The 19,905-nt window shown below is 33.0% G+C and overlaps 3 protein-coding genes across 7 annotated transcripts in view; all 3 read right to left on the bottom strand.

Moving 5' to 3' along the window:
- LOC123262672 (free fatty acid receptor 4-like) overlaps positions 1 to 19,905 on the bottom strand; it is a 106,243-nt gene that overhangs the window by 47,392 nt on the left and 38,946 nt on the right. The window lies entirely within an intron of this gene.
- On the bottom strand, positions 994 to 19,185 carry LOC123262670 (fibroin heavy chain-like). Of its 5 annotated transcripts, none has more exons than XM_044724999.1 (4): positions 16,392 to 19,185; positions 2,661 to 2,791; positions 2,410 to 2,580; positions 994 to 1,426 (listed from the first exon to the last, which is right to left on the bottom strand). In XM_044724999.1, the coding sequence occupies exons 1-4, from the start codon at positions 19,131 to 19,133 to the stop codon at positions 1,255 to 1,257; spliced, it is 3,216 nt and encodes a 1,071-aa protein (XP_044580934.1). In that variant the 5' UTR covers positions 19,134 to 19,185; the 3' UTR covers positions 994 to 1,254. The 5 variants fall into 5 exon arrangements, with proteins under 5 accessions (XP_044580934.1, XP_044580938.1, XP_044580933.1 ...); XM_044724998.1 differs by lacking the exons at positions 994 to 1,426; positions 2,410 to 2,580; positions 2,661 to 2,791 and adding exons at positions 15,596 to 15,849; positions 15,930 to 16,100; positions 16,179 to 16,309 and having other exon boundaries at positions 16,392 to 19,183; XM_044725003.1 differs by lacking the exons at positions 994 to 1,426; positions 2,410 to 2,580 and having other exon boundaries at positions 2,725 to 2,791; positions 16,392 to 16,840; positions 16,872 to 19,185.
- LOC123262674 lies at positions 7,882 to 9,815 on the bottom strand. The gene is made up of 4 exons (XM_044725009.1): positions 9,569 to 9,815; positions 8,479 to 8,609; positions 8,230 to 8,400; positions 7,882 to 8,135 (listed from the first exon to the last, which is right to left on the bottom strand). Exons 1-4 carry the CDS (start codon positions 9,749 to 9,751, stop codon positions 7,964 to 7,966), a joined length of 657 nt encoding a protein of 218 aa, XP_044580944.1. The 5' UTR covers positions 9,752 to 9,815; the 3' UTR covers positions 7,882 to 7,963.

The raw sequence follows: 19,905 nt of genomic DNA, 5'->3' as shown, positions 1-19,905 counted from the left end.
ATAGAAAAAATGTCTTGATTAAAGAGAAACTTTTTCTTCAAAATGTCAATCTTGTTTAAAGTAATTCAATCCTCTTAACTTAAGAAATTGATTCTCGAATCAAGAAACTTGGTTGTTTTAAAATAAGATATTTACAACTTCGCCCAAGAATTTCTTTCTCTTGGATTAAGATAGACGGTAACGTTGGTTCAAGATATTACCGACTTGTTCCAAGTACGGCGCGACTCGAAAATTAACATATTATTTTACTTGTTTTAAGCATATAAATTTTACTATTTTTGCTATTCTCTGTATTAATAAATATTTTTCGGCAAATAGAGAAATACAAATTTTTTTACATCAAAGTTTTTTTCTGACTTAAACTTATAACATTATAAATAAAAAAATTTGTTCTTGAATCAACAATCAATAATTCTTGAAACGAAATAAAATTTTTCTTTATTGACGAGAATCGTTTTTGAATAAAGAATTCACTTGTATCGATTGAAGATAATATAGTCTTGAACTTCGTAAAAATGTTATCGATCGGAGTGATTAGATCTCTCACTCCAAGAAACATGAAATCAAGACAAGAATTTCTTGAAATAAGCCAACTAGTTCTCTTCAAAATAATTTTCTGGGAGAAAGAATATTTTTCTTGAATAAAGATATTTTTTTTATCAGTGCATATCTTAATAAATATTCTTCTGAACCAGATTTTTCTTTCAGTGTAGAAGAAATAAATTTAATGTTATGAATAAAAAATTTAATAATGGAGTTTATCGTGGATAAATCAAATATGATAAAAATGAAAATACGATTTAGTGAAGAGTTTTCGGTCGTTATATTGTTGGGGTAGCATTAGAGTGGATGGTTAGGTACAGAAACCTTGAGCACGCGGATTCACAATCTGAATGTTGGATGTATGATAATAATAACAGTGATAATAATGATAGTGATATAAGAAAGGGAGATAGATTGATAAGAGATGTGGTTTAATATAATTAATAATTTTAGGTATGATAACTCCAATCAAATATTGAAGGTATAAATTGAAGATTTAGGAGAAAATAATTCGAGTTTCTATAACACAATACTTTGGATGTAATGCAACATTGAATCTTTATTTATTAGCTCTGATAAATATACAAGAAACATAAATCACATTTAAAAATCACGTCTTAGTGTTTTGGCTTCGATGATATTCTTGATTCCAAAAGAATTATCAGTGTCTTATGGTTAAATTTTCCGAGAGCCATCTAGCGTTGTTAATATTTACATATCTTTACCATAATCATAAGAATCATATAGTTGGCGGCAATTTGACAAGTCGTTGCTGACCATTTGTGGCATTGTGAGGTTGAATTTAGCGAATGCATTGCGTTCCACCTGGTAGATGTTATTAGGTAAGTTCGGATATCTTGATAGCACAAAAGCTGTTCCATGACTGCAAAAGTTTATTCAAGAACAAGTATTAATTATTTCTTCATTAAAAAGAATTTCTAAAGTTAAATATCGCGTGCCTAATGCCAAAAGGGCGTATTACAGCAGTTAGATAGGATTCCATGCCAAAAGGGCTTATAAAAAAATTTTTTTTTGCCATTTTTGTTAGAATTGCTCGAAACGTAAAGATCTGCAGAAAAAAAATTTTTGACGTACTAACGCCAAAAGGGCGTAGCTTAAGATATACGCCCTTTTGGCTTTAGGAAATTATCGGTCTAAAGCCAAAAGGGCGTATAAAAAAAATCAGGATTTTTCATAATTTCGAACAACAGTCTTCAAAATTGTCTGGAGAAAGTTTGTGAAAAAAAAAATTTTGAAAAAGTCAACATTTTTGATAGTAGTAAATTTAAATTTTCATCATTTTGGACACTCCAATGATTAAAGAAGCATATGAATTAAAAATTTTTTCGCGTACTAAAATTTTATATTTTTTATAAATTTCTTTCTTATTCGTTAGATGAAATTGTAGTTAAAATCCATAATATGTATATATAGAATGAAAAACATCTTATTATGAGTAAGAAATTATTAACTAATCATTAAAAAATTTTTTGAGCTGAGTATAGCTGAATATAGATCTGATGAAAACTCTATTTTCAAAAAACGGCGTAAAACCAATAACTTCCCGCTTTTAGAAAATTTTTAATTTTCTTAACGGGAAGTTAAAAATTATACGCCCTTTTGGCTTTAGATCACTAAATTTTCAGTGTTCTAAAGCCAAAAGGGCGTATAACTTGAGACGTATGCCCTTTGGCTTTAGAAATTTTTTTTTCATTTTTAGGCTTAGAACATGTCTACAAAACGATTGGCACCAAAAAAAAAAATTATACACCCTTTTGGTTTTGTAAAGCCAAAAGGGCGTATAACTTTTATCCGCCCTTTTTGCATTAGGCACGCGATATGTTTGACTGGGATTGATGGTCTTACTGTTGATTTCCGCGATTTTCGCAGGTCCAGACTATCACATAATTATCGTAATCGATGTCCAGATACACATGGTTCAGGCTGATCGTTCCCAAAATTGGAACATGGTACGTAAAATAAATTTTAGGTCCTCTTTGTTCCACTCGTAAAACAGTTGTCTCAGTTATGCCAGCGCTAGATATGATTAAAGATGTCCAAAATTAATTATGAAGACAATATTAATGAAGATAGTTATGAATATTGAATTTAATTACACAGTTGAGAAACTTCTGTTTATAACTGGCGAGACGCCGTTGACTGGTTTTTGCCAATTTACTCTTGGACATCTGTCCAAGCCGGAGAAATCGTTAGCGCTACGTTGAACTTCATACCAATATCCAGATTTCTAAAGAAATTATTAATTAATATTATCACGCTTGAAAGAAGCTATTTTAAACTCAGCACAATAATACAGAAATCATTTTACTACAACAAAGACTTTACTTAAATCGCTAACTATTATTTAAATCAAGAATTTTTTTTCTTGATTCTAGATCAAACTCTTAAAAGTATTTATTTTAAAAAAATGGCGTGATTCAAGTACAATATTGTTGACTTGAAAATATTTAGGAAGACAAAAAAATTTTGATTGAAGAATATTTTGTTGTTGATTTAGAAGATTTTGATTAAAAAGTTTTTAATTATGAAATAGAGTAAAATTATTTTTTAATAAATAGTTTTTATTTATATATTTCAATATAAAATAATGTTTTGGACAATGAAATTAAATTTATCAACGCAAGAGATATTTTACTTATTCAAAAGCCAAATAACTAAAATCAAGAGCATGATGTTGTTGGCTTTCGATGATTAGACCTTAGCGCCGCGTTTAGAATGCCGACAAAATTAATTATTACTAATATATCAATAAATACGTAACTTGTCCGCTTATCATGCTATGGCTGAGCGGCTTGTGTGGTTGTAGTCGGTCCGGTCCGAGCAGAGTTCGAGCCCTACCTTGGGTATTTATTTCCGTTATTTTTAATTTATAAAAAAATGAATATTCTTCAGCCGAGAACGTTAATGATCTTTAATTAAATATTTACTTATTGAGCTGTGAGTAGCATTTCTTAATTCAATAAAACTTTTTAGTTTTTGACGAAAAAGTTTTTACCTTACTTTAAAAATAGATTGTTTTTCAATATAAAAATTTATTTTCTTCATTAAAATTCTTCAATAATATTCATTTGACAAAAATTTATTGAACTAAATATAATAAGTTTATCAGTAAATGGAAAAATTATGAAGTCTATCATTTTGACCGAACTCTCAAATGATAATGACAAAAATTGAATAATTACTTACTTTGTTCAAATCAAGAGGCACCCCAACAATTTCGGGACACAGACCATTGGTCCATCCAGAATTCGCAGATGACGAAGCTTGAGATGAAGCTGATGCTGATGAAGAGGATGCACCTCTAGCTGATACTGACGACTGGGCAAAAGCACCAGCTGCCAAGCAGACGAAAATCAGATTGGCGAACATTTTTAAGTAACAAACTTTTGAACACTTGGAATTACAACTTAGCAGCCGATTGCCGATTTTTTGAATGTAAGACTAATTCCTTCACCGAATCAACTTGACCTTCCCAATAAAAAGTTGATATGCAAATCGAAGCTTATATATCGTAACTTCTGATAGTCATATTGCAAAAATTAAATATTGCGTACTTTTTTGGCCAATGTCAATATTTATGTCAAAGATATGAGTGTTTAAATATATTGCTAAATTTTATCATCTATCATGCATATCTCTTATCAATTTTCAGTGTCGAATATTTAGATAATGGTGATGTAATAATCACATTGTTAGAAAGTAAAATAATTATTGAACCCTGAAAAATTTTTTTTTTAACTTCCCATTAAGAAAAATTGAAAATTTTGAAAAATTCGGAAAGTTATTGGTTTTGACCCGTTTTACGAAAATCGAGTTATCATCAGATCTCGACGTTTTAAGGTCACAGGAAGCTTCCCTGACTATTGCCACGGTAGTGTCCATGCGGCTGTGTGTGTGTGTGTGTGTGTGTGTGTGTGTGTGTGTGTGTGTGTGTGTGTGTGTGTGTGTGTGTAAACCTCTTATAACTTTTGAATGGCTTAACCGTTCAGATCAAAATAGGTGGCGATCCAAAGAGTATCATTGTCATTAAATTTCGTACGAATTTAAATCGATTCGGTTTGCTAGATTTTGAGAAATCTCAAAGATAAAATTTTCAAAAAATCGTTTTTTTGGAATAACTTCTAAACAGCTTTACCTATCAATTCCAAAAACTAATCCGCTCTTAAACTTAAAAAACCACGTCGATTGCTACCAGTCCCATCAAAATCGGCTGATTCGTTCAAGAGTTATCGGAAACAAAAAATTTCGAAAAAAGAGTTTTTTTTATTATACTCGCTCCAAAAGTTCAACTTTTGAGCGCTGGGTGGCATTCGTAAAGGGACTCTTTTCTACAGACTCTACCATACCATCTTTTTTTCACGGCCTAGGCCGTAAAGTTTTACCCCCTCCTTTTTTTTACGAACTTTTCGTGTACACCCAGACGAAATTGAGAGAGATTGTAAAAAAAAAGTCACATTCTAGCGTACCGACCGATAATTTTTAGCCAATTTTAAACTTAGTTACTATTGAGTGCCGCTAATTATTTCTCTGCTGGCAGTTTATTACGAAGCGGACCTAATGTTAATAAAATAACAACAACGCCATAAATAAATACTAATAAAAAGTTTACATTTTTTTGGCATAAGCAAGATTTTAAGATTAAAAAAAAATAATTAATATAAAATTAATTTTTTTTGCCCTTGTGAAACTTCATAAAATTTAAATATGTCATTATTTGCCTCCTATCCCTCAAAAGTTAAACTTATGGAGCGATAAGAACAAAAAATATTGTATGCCATTCGGCCGTTTAGTGGCGATCGCGTGCCTAAAGGTAAAAAGGCTTATATCTAAGGGTTAATAGAGATTTGTGCTGAAAGGGTGCATATAAAAAAATTTTTTTTTGCCATTCGGTTTGAAATTGTCTGAAACGTAAAAATCTATGAAAAAAAAGTTGGTATCCTAAAGCTAAAAGGGCGTATTTTAAGACATACGCCCTTTCAGCTTTAAGAAAAGTACTACTTAAAGGTAAAAAGGCGCATAAAAAAAAATTGTAGTTTTGATACCAAATGTTAAATAATAGTTTCACAAGAAAAGTTATACTAAAATAACAGCTTTGTATACAAAGTTTGATATAAACAAATAGAAAATAAATCAATCAAAAACAAATTACGTAAAAATTAAGTAATAAAAAAAATCACACTGCCAGATAACATTGAAATATTTTGAAATTTCTCGCCTTAATCGCCCTATTGAATATAACTACTGGCGCCGTTCACACAACAGTTGTTTCATCATGATCAACAATCCAGAATCCAAATTTTATAATAACTATTTCTTAAAATAAAAAGCGAGAAAATAATCACGCGTAATTTATTGTTTTTTCGATATATTTTCTTTTTTAACTTTAAGAAATTGTATTGTTGAGGTTTTACGCCGCTACTACCACAGAAAGTTTTTTTTTCACATTTTTAAACTACAAATATGTTCTTTTGTAAACAGGCCGAAAAAAAAATTATACGTCCTTTCACCTTTAGATCACCAAAGTTTCGAATTCTTAAAAGTAAAAGGGCGTATAATTAAAGACATACGCCCTTCTACCTTTGTAATTTTTAACTTCCCGCTAAGAAAATTGAAAATTTTCAAAAATCGGGAAGTTATTGGTTTTACCCCGTTTTTCGAAAATCGAGTTCATCGGATCTCGACGTTTCGAGGTCCTAGGAAGCTTTCCTGACTATTTTCACGATGATGTCCGTACGTCTGTGTGTGTGTGTGTGTGTGTGTGTGTGTGTGTGTGTGTGTGTGTATATATATACCTCTCGTAACTTTTGAACGGCTTGACCGATTTCATCGCGGTTGGTGTCATTCGAAAGGGCTTCGCCAAACTTAAATTTCCTGTAAGTTGGAACCGATTCGGACCAGTAGATTTCGAGAAATTGCAAGAAAAGTGACAAAAAAAGTTGTTTTTTTTTTTCATTTTTTTTAAATAACTCCGAATTTTCTGAACCACTCAACTTCAAAAACTAATCAGCTCTTAATTTTGAAATCCCGCATCGATCACCACATAAAGCGTCAGAATCGGTTGATGCGTTCGTGAGATATCGTTGTCGAAAAAAATGTTTTTTTGTAATAACTCCGAAATTTTTCATCAGATCAATTTTTTTGTTCAGAATCTTTTATAGAGCTCAAAAAACCACATCGATCGCCGCCTACCGCGTGAAAATCGGTTGATTTATTAAAAAGTTACAGCAGTTTGAAAATTAGAAAAATCGTGCTTCATCGAATTTTGATAAGACTTTTGAGCTCGAAGGGCTCAAAAGCATAGCAAAGCTATCTCTTTGAGCTCGGAGAGCTCAAAATAATACATAAATTGTATTTTTGAGCTCGAAGAGCTCGAAAACGTCATAAGTGCAATTTTAAGTGCCTAGGTATGGAATTAGCGGGAAGTTGTAGGGATGGCCTTCAGGGTCAACCGTTTTTCTAATTTTTTTTTTCAATTTTAAGCGTAGAATGTGTTTACTACTCTATTGACAATAAAAAAAAATGTTATACGCCTTTTTACCTTTAGGCACGCGAAATATCGTCGCTTTCAGAAAACCGCTACTTCACGGCCTTATAACATAAATAACTATTTTTAACATAACCTCGACATTTCTTTTTGGATCGTTTTCGATAAAATAAAATAATTATTAGAACCCAAAAAACCACGTCGATTGCCACTAAAAAGGTGAAAATCCGTTGATTGGTTCGTGAGTTATCGTTGTCGAAAAAAGTGAATTTTTCAAATTTCTTTAAAATTTTCGGTTCGATCAGTTTGTGTTCAAAAGTATATCATAGAATTTAAAAAATTGCGTGAAACACTGCCTACTACGTTAAAATCGAATCATTCATTCAGATATTATTGCAGTTTGAAAATTAAAAAAAAATGTTTTATTAAACTTCTATCATACTTTTATGTTCAAAGAGCTCAAAAGCTTAGAACAGCTAACTCTGTGAGCTCAGAGAGTTCGAAATAACATATGAATTATATTTTTTAACTCGAAGAGCTCAAAAACGTCATAAGTGCAATTTTTGGCGTTTAGATATAGAATTAGCGGGAAGTTGCAAAAATGGCTTTTAGGGTCAACCGTTTTCCAGATTTTTTTCAGTGTAATAAATAATTTTAGGTAGAATAACTCCAATCAAATATTGAAGGTATAAATTCAAGATTTAGAAGAAAATAATTTTAGTTTTTACAACACAATAATTTGGATGTAATGTAACATTGAATCTTTATTTATTAGCTCTGGTAAATATACAAGAAACATAAATCACATTTAAAATCACGTCTTAGTATTTTGGCTTCGATGATATTTTTGATTCCAAAAAAATAATCAGTGTCTTATGGTTAAATTTTCCACGAGCCATCTAGTGTTGTTAATATTCACATATCTTTGCCAAAATCATAAGAATCATATAGTTGGCGGCAATTTGACAAGTCGTGGCTGACCATTTGTGGCATTGTGAGGTTGAATTTAGCGAATGCATTGCGTTCCGCCTGGTAGATGTTATTAGGTAACTTTGGATATCTTGATAGCACAAGAACTGATTCACGGCTACAGAAGTTTATTGAAGAACAAGTATTAATTATTTGTTCATTGAAAAGAATTTATAAAGTTAAATATGTTTGACTTGGATTGATGGTCTTACTGTTTATCTCCGCAATTTTTGCAGGTCCAAGCTATTACATAATTATCGTAATCGATGTCCAAGTACGCATGATTCGGGCTGATCGTTCCCAAAATTGGAACATGGTACGTCCAATAAATTTGAGGTCCTCTTTCTTCCACTCGCATAACAGTTGTCTCAGTAACGCCACCGCTAGATGATTACAGATGTCCAAAATTAATTATGAGGACAATATTAATGAAGATAGTTATAAATATTAAATTTAATTACACATTTGAGAAACTTTTGTTTATAACTTTCGAGACGCCGTTAACTGGTTTTCCCCAAATCGCTTTGATACATCTATCTAAGTTGAAGAAATCATTAGCGCTGCGTTGAACTTCATACCAATATCCAGATTTCTGAAGAAATTTCAGTTACATTATCATTACTTTAGTTTTTCTCCGATTGTAATTTTAATTCTCTTAAAAACAAATATTCTATGGAAAATTTAAGTTTACTTAGTACAAGAACAATTTCTTAGATCAAGAATTTTTTTTCTTGATTCAAGATTAAACTCTTAAAAATATTTATTTTAAAAAAATGGCGTGATTAAAGTACAATATTCTTGACTTGAAAATATTTAGCAAGAGAAAAAAAATTTTGATTGGAGAATATTTTGTTTATTTAGAAGATTTTGATTAAAAAGTTTTTAATTATTAAAAAGAGTAAAATTATTTTTCAATAAATAGTTTTTATTTATATATTTCAATATAAAATAATGTTTTGGACAATGAAATTAAATTTATGAACGCAAGAGATATTTTACTTATTCAAAAGCCAAATAACTAAAATCAAGAACATGATGTTGTAGGCTTTCGATGATTAGACCTTAGCGCTGCCTTTAGAATGCCGATAAAATTAATTATTACTAATATATCAATAAATACATAACTCGTCCGCTTAGCATGCTATGGCTGAGCGGCTTGTGTGGTTGTAGTTGGTCCGGTCCGAGCAGGGTTCGAGCCCTACCATGGGTATTTATTTCCGTTATTTTTAATTTATAAAAAAATGAATATTCTTCAGCCGAGAACGTTAATGTTCTTTAATTAAATATTTACTTATTGAGCTGTGAGTAGCATTTCTTAATTCAATAAAACTTTTTAGTTTTCGACGAAAAAGTTTTTACCTTAATTTAAAAATAAATTGTTTTTCAATAAAAAAATTTATTTTCTTCATTAAAATTCTTCAATAATATTCATTTGACAAAAATTTATTCAACTAAATCTAATAAGTTAATTAGTTAATGAAAAAAATTATGAAGTCTATCATTTTGATCGAACTCTCAAAAGATAACTTCAAAAATTGAACAGTTACTTACTTTGTTCATATCAAGAGGCACCCCAACAACTTCGGGACACAGACCATTGGTCCATCCAGAATTCTCGGATGACGAAGCTTTAGAAGAAGCTGATGCTGATGAAGAGGATGCGCCTCTAGCTGATGCTGACGACTGGGCAAAAGTACCAGCTGCCAAGCAGACGAAAATCAGATTGGCGAACATTTTTAAGTAACAAACTTTTGAACACTTGGAATTACAACTTAGCAGCCGATTGCCGATTTTTTGAATGTAAGACTAATTCCTTCACCGAATCAAATTGACCTTCCCAATAAAAAGTTGATATGCAAATCGAAGCTTATATATCGTAACTTCTGATAGTCATACTGCAAAAATTAAATATTGCGTACTTTTTTGGCCAATGTCAATATTTATGTCAAAGATATGAGTGTTTAAATATATTGTTAAATTTAATTATTTACAATGAATATCTCTTACTAATTTTCAGTATCGAGTATTTAGACAATGCAAACATCCCATTGACATAAAGTGAAATAATTATTAAACCCTGAAAATGAACTTCCCGCTAAGAAAATCTCAGATTTTAAAAAATCGGGAAGTTATTGGTTTTACCCCGTTTTATAAAAATCGAGTTTTCATCAGATCTCGGCGTTTGAGGTTCACAGGAAGCCTCCCTGACTACCCCCGCGAGGTTGTCAATATGTCTGTATGTGTGTGTGTATGTGTGTGTGTGTGTGTGTGTGTGTGTGTGTGTGTGTGTGTGTGTGTGTGTGTGTGTGTGTGTGTGTGTGTGTGTGTGTGTGTGTGTGTGTGTGTGTGTGTGTGTAAGTATGTAAACCTCTCATAACTTTTGAATGGCTCGACCGATTCGATCGCGGTTGGCGCCATTCGAAAGGGCTTGTCCAAACTTAGATTTTGGATACAATTTGGATCGATTCGGACCGATAGATTTCGAAAAATCTAAAAAAAACTGTAAAAAAAAATTTTTTTAAAAGTGGTTTTTTTAGAATAACTTTCTAACGGCTTTATCGATCAACTCCAAAAACTAATCAGCTCTCAACCTTGAAAAACTACGTCGATCGCCGCTAATCCGGTCAAAATCGATTGATTCGTTCGAGAGATATCGTGCAGGAAAGAAAACCCAAAAAAGTGTTTTTTCGGAATTACTCCGAAATTTCCAGTTTGATCAATGCAAACTTAAAAATTTATCATAAGGCTTAAAAAACTGCGTCGAATGCTGCCAACCGCGCGAAAATCGGTTTATTCATTCAAAAGTTATTGCGGTTTGACAACTCAAAAAATAGTGTTTTATCAACCTTCTATCAAACTTTTAAGCTTGAAGAGCTCATAAGCATAGAAAAGTTATCTTTTTGAGCTCGGAGAGCTTAAAACAACATTTAAGTTGTGTTTTTGAGCTCGATATGCTCAAAAACGTCGTAAATGCAATTTTAAGCGCCCAGGTATAGAATTAGCGGGAAGTTGCAGGGATGGCCTTCAGGGTCAACCGTTTTCCTAATTTTTTTTTAATTGAATTAATTGCTTTTTTTACTTAAAAAAAAAAAATCTTCTAGAGGGACAAACACGACAATTTTCAGTAAAATACATTTTTATACTTAATCTATTTTTTAATATCTTTATTTATCTTATGCGAAGCGATGTATTAAAAATCGCAGCTTGATATTGTTTTGTTTAGTTACTTTTTTTTTTTTTTTTGATTAGCTGTTGCAGGACTTTTCTTGTGAGCAGCCATATGCTACAATTCATTTCTAAATAGAGCTTGAAGACGGCTGATACTATACTAAATTGTGATGTAGCATCCTAACCATCGTCAATACAGTTCCCTAGTGTTTCTTTTAATGATTTTCTTGACACGCAAGAGGGCGTAGAATTCGTATAAAAATATATAATATTAGCGGGAAAATTTGAACGTTAGATTTTAGTTAATATAACTTCTAACTTTTAAACATTCTCTTGGGAGATGCTTCAGTTATGATGCGCTTTCTGTCGGAGATTTTAAACACTACTGTTCATAAAATATTTATAAAAGGGCAGATGGTAATGTTTTTTCAGGAGAAAAGACATCATCTTTGAGTTCTTCAGATGTAATAAAGGATAGTAAGTTTCCATGGAAAAAAACTACTAACGTCATCAAATTTTTATTAGTTTGGGTACAATAAACATGACATACATCTAAATTTCATATATTTTGGTATATTGATTTTGACGACGCTTTTGAATCCATAATTTGTGTTAATAATTTATGCAGATGTATTAATTACACGTGTCAGATAAAATTTCAGGAATTTAATTAATTTCACAAGTCATAAGAATCATATGCTTCATTACAACCTGACAAGTCGTAGCTGACCATTGGTGGCATCGTAAGGTTGTATTTAGCAAATGCCTTTCGTTCGATCTCGTCGATGTTGTCGGGTAACTTCGGGTGTCGTGACAGCAAAGTAACGGTTTCACGGCTGAAAAATATATTAAAGAATAAGCATTAATAATTTCTTCACCGAAAAGAATTGATCAGGTCAAATATGTTTGGTCTTACTGTTTGTTTCCGCGATTTTCGCAGGTCCAAAATAGCGCATGACTGTCATAGTCAAGGTCTAGGTACAAGTGATTCTTGCTGACCACTCCCAAAATTGGAACGTGGTACATGTAATAATTTTTCGGTCCGCTTTTCTTCACTCGTAAAACAGTTGTTTCAGTTACGTCAGCACTAGATGATTAAAGATGTCCAAAATTAATTATGAAGATAATATTGATGAAGATAATTATAAATATTGAATTGAATTACACATTTGATAAACTTTTGATTATGGTATTGGAGACCCCGTTTACAGGTTTGTACCAAATTTCTTTCGTGCATCTGTCTAAACCGGAGAAATCGTTAGTGCTCCGTTGAACTTCATACCAATATCCAGATTTCTGAAGAAATTATTATTTAATATTATCACGTTGAAAAGAAGCTATTTTACCCAAGCACAATAATACAGGAATCATATTACTACAACAAAAATTTTACTTAAATCAAGAACTATTTCTTAGGCCAAGAATTTTTTTCTTGATTCAAGATCAGACTTTTAAAAATGATATTTATTTTAAAAAAATGGCGTGATTCATGTACAATATTCTTGACTTGAAAATATTCAGGAAGACAAAAAAATTTTTGATTGAAGAATATTATGTTGTTGATTTGGACGATTTTGATTAAAAAGTTTTTAATTATTAAATAAAGTAAAATTATTTTTCAACAAAGAGTTTTTATTTATATATTTCAATATAAAATAATGTTTTGGACAATGAAATTAAATTTATCAACGCAGAGATATTTTACTGATTCAAAAGCCAAATAACTAAAATCAAGAACATGATGTTGTTGGCTTTCGATGATTAGACCTTAGCGCTGCCTTTAGAATGCCGATAAAATTAATTATTACTAATATATCAATAAATACGTCACTCGTCCGCTTAGCATGCTATGGCTGAGCGGCTTGTGTGGTTGTAGTCGGTCCGGTCCGAGCAGGGTTCGAGCCCTACCATGGGTATTTATTTCCGTTATTTTTAATTTATAAAAAAATGAATATTCTTCAGCCGAGAAATTTAATGTTCTTTAATTAAATATTTACTTATTGAGCTGTGAGTAGCATTTCTTAATTCAATAAAACTTTTTAGTTTTCGACGAAAAAGTTTTTACCTTAATTTAAAAATAAATTGTTTTTCAATAAAAAAATTTATTTTCTTCATTAAAATTCTTCGATAATATTCATTTAACAAAAATTTATTCAACTAAATCTAATAAGTTTATTAGTTAATGAAAAAAATTATGAAGTCTATCATTTTGATCGAACTCTCAAAAGATAACTTCAAAAATTGAACAATTACTTACTTTGTTCATATCAAGAGGCTCCCCAACAATTTCGGGACACAGACCATTAGTCCATCCAGAATTCGCAAATGATGAAACTTGAGATGAAGTTGGTGCTGATGAAGAGGATGCGCCTCTAACTGATGCTGACGACTGGGCAAAAGCACCAGCTGCCAAGCAGAAGAAAATCAGATTGGCGAACATTTTTAAGTAACAAACTTTCGAACACTTGGAATTATAACTGAGCAGCCGATTGCCGATTTTTCGAATGTAGAACGAATTTCTTCACCGAATCAACTTAACCTCTTCAATAAAAATTCAATGTACAAATCAGAGTTTATATATCCTAATTTTTTAAAGTCATATTGCAAAAAGTAAATATTGCGTACTTTTTTGGCCAATGTAAATATTTATGTCAAAGATATGAGTGTTTGAATATATTGTTAAATTTAATCATTTACAATGCATATCTCTTACTAATTTTCAGTGTCGAGTATTTAGACAATGCAAACATCACATTCTCATAAAGTGGAATAATTATTAAACCCTGAAAATTGTTTTTTGATTGAATTAATTGCTTTTTTTACTTAAAAAAAAAAATCTTATAGAGGGACAAACACGACAATTTTCAGTAAAATACATTTTTATACTTAATCTATTTTTTAATATCTTTATTTATCTTATGTGAAGCGATGTATTAAAAATCGCAGCTTGATATTGTTTTGTTTAGTTACTTCTTTTTTTTTTTTTTTTTTGATTAGCAGTTGCAGGAATTTTCTTGTGAGCATCCATATGCTACAATTCATTTATAAATAGAACTTGAAGACGGCTGATACTATACTAAATTGTGATATAGCATCCTAACCATCGTCAATACAGTTCCCTAGTGTTTCTTTTAATGATTTTCTTGACACGCAAGAGGGTGTAGAATTCGTATAAAAATAAATAATGTTCGCGAGAAAATTTAAATGTTAAATTTTAGTTGAGGAGGTCCTTTCACCATCAATGTTAAATAAAAAATATTAGATTATGCATAAAATTAATTTTTATCTAATAGTTAAAGTCCTTATTTATCTACTAAAGTTTATTTTATTCTTCACCGTGGAAATTTTTGAAAAAAAAATTTCTAAAAATGTTATTATTTTTTCCGAGTCTTACGAGAAAGTCAGACTTTAACAACGTTCTCGAATTATGGTATTAACTACCGATTAGATGGGATAAAAAAAACTCAAAATAAGGTTTTAAAATATTCAGATTTCATTTTTTGCAATAAAATATATAAATTGCCGTGGAATTTATGGAGAAATTAAAATTATAAAATCACAGAAAATTTTTAAGTAACCTACATTTAAATTGCGTCAGAACTTTGGCAACGTTGCATAGTGCGCGAGCTTCAGACCATTCAATAAATTCAAACTAAACTTTAACGCACTTATGTTTTTCATTCATACTTATTAGTTAATTTATTGTTAACAAATTTTCATATTTCATAACTGAAAAATAAAACAATAATTAAAAAATACTAGCATTCTTGCCATGAGACAATAGAATGTTATGGTTTTATGACTAAACATTTTTAATTAATTTATTTATTTACACTGACTACAAAAACTTAAACGTGGTTAAGGTTATACTGTGCGAATGAAAATATAAACAACCGAAATATAGCGTTGTCAAATCACGGAAAGGTTACTAACAGCTGATTTACATGATTTACAAGAGTCAAATTAATTTTTGTATCTAACTATTTTTTTTAATTTTCAAAAATTCAACGATTAACGCCTCATATACTATTCATTTTTTAATTTTAGGAATTTTTATGGGTTTTTTATTATAATTTATCGAAGATTGACTACTACAGTTGTTGTGACTCAACTGGAGCGAAAGGACCTCCTTAATATATCTTCTAAGTTTCAAACACTCTTGGGAGATTTTTTAGCGATGATGCGCTGTCTGTCGGAGATTTTAAACACTACTGTTTATGAAATATTTATAAATGGGCAGATGGTAAAGTTTTTTCAGGAGAAAAGACATCATCTTTGAGTTCTTCAGATGTAATAAAGGGTAGTAAGTTTCCATGGAAAAAAACTACTAACGTCATCAAATTTTTATTAGTTTGGGTACAATAAACATGACATACATCAGAATTTCATATGTTGTGGTATCTTGATTTTGACGACGCTTTCGGATTCATGATTTGTGTTAATAATTTATGCAGATGTATTAATTACACGTGTCAGATAAAATTTCAGGAATTTAATTATTTTCGCAAAAGTCATAAGATTCATATGCATCATTACAACCTGACAAGTCGAAGCTGACCATTGGTGGCATCGAAAGGTTGAATTTAGCGAATGCCTTTCGTTCGATTTCGTCGATGTTGTCGGGTAACTTCGGGTGTCGTGACAGCAAAGTAACTGTTTCACGGCTGAAAAATATATTAAAGAATAAGCATTAATAATTTCTTCACCGAAAAGAATTGATCAGGTCAAATATGTTTGGTCTTACTGTTTGTTTCCGCGATTTTCGCAGGTCCAAAATAGCGCATGACTGTCATAGTCAAGGTCTAGGTACACGTGATTCCTGCGAACCACTCCCAAAATTGGCACGTGGTACGTGTAACAATTTTTCGGTCCGCTTTTCTTCATTCGTAAAACAGTTGTCTCAGTAACGTGAGCGCTAGATGATTAAAGATGTCGAAAATTAATTGTGAAGATAATATTGATGATGATTGTTATAAATATTGAATTTAATTACACATTGGAGTAACTTTTATTTATGATATACGAGGCCCCGTTCACAGGTATGCGCCACGATACTTTCGCACATTTGTCTAAACCGGAGAAATCGTTAGCGCTGCGTTGAACTTCATACCAATATCCAGCTTTCTGAAGAGATAAAGATTTCGGAGAAATGCTGGTACGAGATTATTAATACACTCCAAGAAAAATATTTAAGAAAAAAACTTACTTTAGTCATGTCAAGAGGCACCCCAGAAATGGTTGGACAAAGACCATCAGTCCATTGGGATTGAGAAGATGAAGAAGCAGAAGATGAAGCCGAAGATTCTGAATTAGCATTGCTTTCGGCTCCCGATCCTGAGTTAGCATTACTTTCTGCTCCAGATCCTGAATTAGCATTACTTTCTGTTCCAGATCCTGAGTTAGCATTGCTTTCGGCTCCAGATCCTGAGTTAGCATTGCTTTCGGCTCCCGATCCTGAGTTAGCATTGCTTTCTGCTCCAGATCCTGAGTTAGCATTACTTTCTGCTTTAGATCCTGAGTTAGCATTACTTCCTGCCCCAGATCCTGATTTACCATTGCTTTCTGCTCCAGATCCTGAGTTAGCATTGCTTTCGGCTCCCGATCCTGAGTTAGCATTGCTTTCTGCTCCAGATCCTGAGTTAGCATTGCTTTCTGCTCCAGATCCTGAGTTAGCATTGCTTTCGGCTCCAGATCCTGAGTTAGCATTACTTTCTGCTCCAGATCCTGAGTTAGCATTGCTTTCGGCTCCAGATCCTGAGTTAGAATTACTTTCTGCTCCAGATCCTGAGTTAGCATTACTTCCTGCTCCAGATCCTGAGTTAGCATTGCTTTCTGCTCCAGATCCTGAGTTAGCATTGCTTTCGGCTCCCGATCCTGAGTTAGCATTGCTTTCTGCTCCAGATCCTGAGTTAGCATTGCTTTCTGCTCCAGATCCTGAGTTAGCATTGCTTTCGGCTCCAGATCCTGAGTTAGCATTACTTTCTGCTCCAGATCCTGAGTTAGCATTGCTTCCTGCTCCAGATCCTGAGTTAGAATTACTTTCTGCTCCAGATCCTGAGTTAGCATTACTTCCTGCTCCAGATCCTGAGTTAGAATTACTTTCTGCTCCAGATCCTGAGTTAGCATTACTTCCTGCTCCAGATCCTGAGTTAGAATTACTTTCTGCTCCAGATCCTGAGTTAGCATTACTTCCTGCTCCAGATCCTGAGTTAGCATGGCTTCCTGCTCCAGATCCTGAGTGAGCATTGCTTCCTGCTCCAGATTCTGAGTTAGCATTGCTTTCTGCTCCAGATCCTGAGTTAGCATTACTTTCGGCTCCCGATCCTGAGTTAGCATTGCTTTCTGCTCCAGATCCTGAGTTAGCATTACTTTCTGCTCCAGATCCTGAGTTAGCATTACTTTCTGCTCCAGATCCTGAATTAGCATTACTTTCTGCTCTAGATCCTGAGTTAGCATTACTTCCTGCTCCGGATCCTGAGTTAGCATTGCTATCGGCTCCAGATCCTGAGTTAGCATTGCTATCGGCTCCAGATCCTGAGTTAGCATTACTTTCGGCTCCCGATCCTGAGTTAGCATCACTTTCGGTTCCCGATCCTGAGTTAGCATTACTTTCGGCTCCCGATCCTGAGTTAGCATTACTTTCTGCTCCAGATCCTGAGTTAGCATTACTTTCTGCTCCAGATCCTGAGTTAGCATTACTTTCTGCTCCAGATCCTGAATTAGCATTACTTTCTGCTCCAGATCCTGAGTTAGCATTACTTTCGGCTCCCGATCCTGAGTTAGCATCACTTTCGGTTCCCGATCCTGAGTTAGCATTACTTTCGGCTCCCGATCCTGAGTTAGCATTACTTTCTGCTCCAGATCCTGAGTTAGCATTACTTTCTGCTCCAGATCCTGAATTAGCATTGCTTTCTGCTCCAGATCCTGAGTTAGCATTACTTTCTGCTCCAGATCCTGAGTTAGCATTGTTTCCTGCTCCAGATCCTGAGTTAGCATTGCTTTCTGCTCCAGATCCTGAGTTAGCATTGCTTTCTGCTCCAGATCCTGAATTAGCATTACTTTCTGCTCCAGATCCTGAGTTAGCATTGCTTCCTGCTCCAGATCCTGAGTTAGCATTGCTTTCTGCTCCAGATCCTGAGTTAGCATTGCTTTCTGCTCCAGATCCTGAATTAGCATTGCTTTCTGCTCCAGATCCTGAGTTAGCATTGCTTTCTGCTCCAGATCCTGAGTTAGCATTGCTTCCTGCTCCAGATCCTGAATTAGCATTACTTCCTGCTCCAGATCCCGAATTAGCATTGCTTCCTGCTCCAGATCCTGAGTTAGCATTGCTTCCTGCTCCAGATCCTGAGTTAGCATTGCTTCCTGCTCCAGATCCTGAATTAGCATTACCTCCTGCTCCAGATCCCGAATTAGCATTGCTTCCTGCTCCAGATCCTGAGTTAGCATTGCTTCCTGCTCCAGATCCTGAGTTAGCATTGCTTCCTGCTCCAGATCCTGAGTTAGCATTGCTTCCTGCTCCAGATCCTGAGTTAGCATGGCTTCCTGTTCCAGATCCTGAGTTAGCATTGCTTCCTGCTCCAGATTCTGAGTTAGCATTGCTTTCTGCTCCAGATCCTGAGTTAGCTTTGCTTCCTGCTCCAGATCCTGAATTAGCATTGCTTCCTGCTCCAGATCCTGAGTTAGCGTCACTGCCTGCTAATGCTTTTGAAGAAGTATCACGTTTTTCAATCGTATCTACAGACCTGTAATCTCTCGATGTTGCTCCTGAATTTGCATAACTCTCAGCTGCAGCTATGGCTTCAAGAACATCACGTTTAGCTCTTGGATCTACAAGTCTATTTTCTCCTGATGCTGCATGTGATGCTGAATAACTACTACCTCCAGCTACGGCTGAACATTCAACTAGAGTACTAGCCGTTAGGCAAAGAAGTATCGGAAGAACTAACATTTTGAACACAAACTTTCAAGCACTCGCGGATAGTGATCAGTTGCTTTCCACTTATTGAACTTATATATGAATAGTTATTTTTTCTTACCAAAACAGTTTTGTTTATTTAACTGTTTAATGATAAGCGTATCAGTGCTTCGATGCATTACTAATTACAAACAATGTATGTTTCAAATAAATAATTCCACATTTCAGGTGCAGCTATTGTTGAGATAATATTTATATTTTCTTTAAGTTGTTTAATTTTATATTGCTCAACTTTCGACTGTTATTTAATCAAATATCTAAAAATAATTCCATTAACATCAATACTTTTTTTTTGTTAAGGTTGACATTAACCTTGTGCACAATTTATCGATAAATAATATTATTCATTTATTTGAGACAAAGGTATCGTTTATTAAGTGTAGTTATTTCAATTAAATGGTTATTCGTTTATAGTTAAAAAATCTTTTGTTAATACTTTAAAATCATATATTTCAGTCAAATCAGCCCATATATCAATCTTTTCCAAGGCTTGATCAAGTCTGGTCTCAATTTCGATAGTTGTTAGTGTCTTTTTCTACCTATGGGTCTTGCTCCAGATACTTGTAGCAAATTCAATTGACAAGTCTTGAACAAGCCTTGTACAAGAACTTTGGGCCAGATTAGAGCTCAAGAATTGTGTAAGAAAAATGAGAAAATCTGAAGAAGCTTATCGATAAACTAACTATATCAATTCTTGAGAAAGACTGACACCAGAAGCATGCTGAATATACATGTGCAAGACTCG

This window comes from Cotesia glomerata, linkage group LG4 (genome assembly GCF_020080835.1).
Source record: "Cotesia glomerata isolate CgM1 linkage group LG4, MPM_Cglom_v2.3, whole genome shotgun sequence".
Taxonomy (NCBI): Eukaryota; Metazoa; Arthropoda; class Insecta; order Hymenoptera; family Braconidae; genus Cotesia; species Cotesia glomerata.
This window is presented reverse-complemented; position numbering and strand designations above follow the sequence as displayed.

What these genes read in the sequence shown, in the direction of transcription:
- LOC123262674 (XM_044725009.1), bottom strand. Translation starts at nt 9,751, where the DNA reads ATGTTCGCCAATCTGATTTTCGTCTGCTTGGCAGCTGGTACTTTTGCC. An exon ending in TGCCTCTTGATATGAACAAA is followed by an intron (nt 8,610 to 9,568) that starts GTAAGTAACTGT and finishes AAATTTCTTCAG; the next exon opens with AAATCTGGATATTGGTATGA. An exon ending in AACAAAAGTTTCTCAAATGT is followed by an intron (nt 8,401 to 8,478) that starts GTAATTAAATTT and finishes GTAATCATCTAG; the next exon opens with CGGTGGCGTTACTGAGACAA.
- LOC123262670 (XM_044724999.1), bottom strand. Translation starts at nt 19,133, where the DNA reads ATGTTAGTTCTTCCGATACTTCTTTGCCTAACGGCTAGTACTCTAGTT. An exon ending in TGCCTCTTGACATGACTAAA is followed by an intron (nt 2,792 to 16,391) that starts GTAAGTTTTTTT and finishes TAATTTCTTTAG; the next exon opens with AAATCTGGATATTGGTATGA. An exon ending in AACAGAAGTTTCTCAACTGT is followed by an intron (nt 2,581 to 2,660) that starts GTAATTAAATTC and finishes AATCATATCTAG; the next exon opens with CGCTGGCATAACTGAGACAA.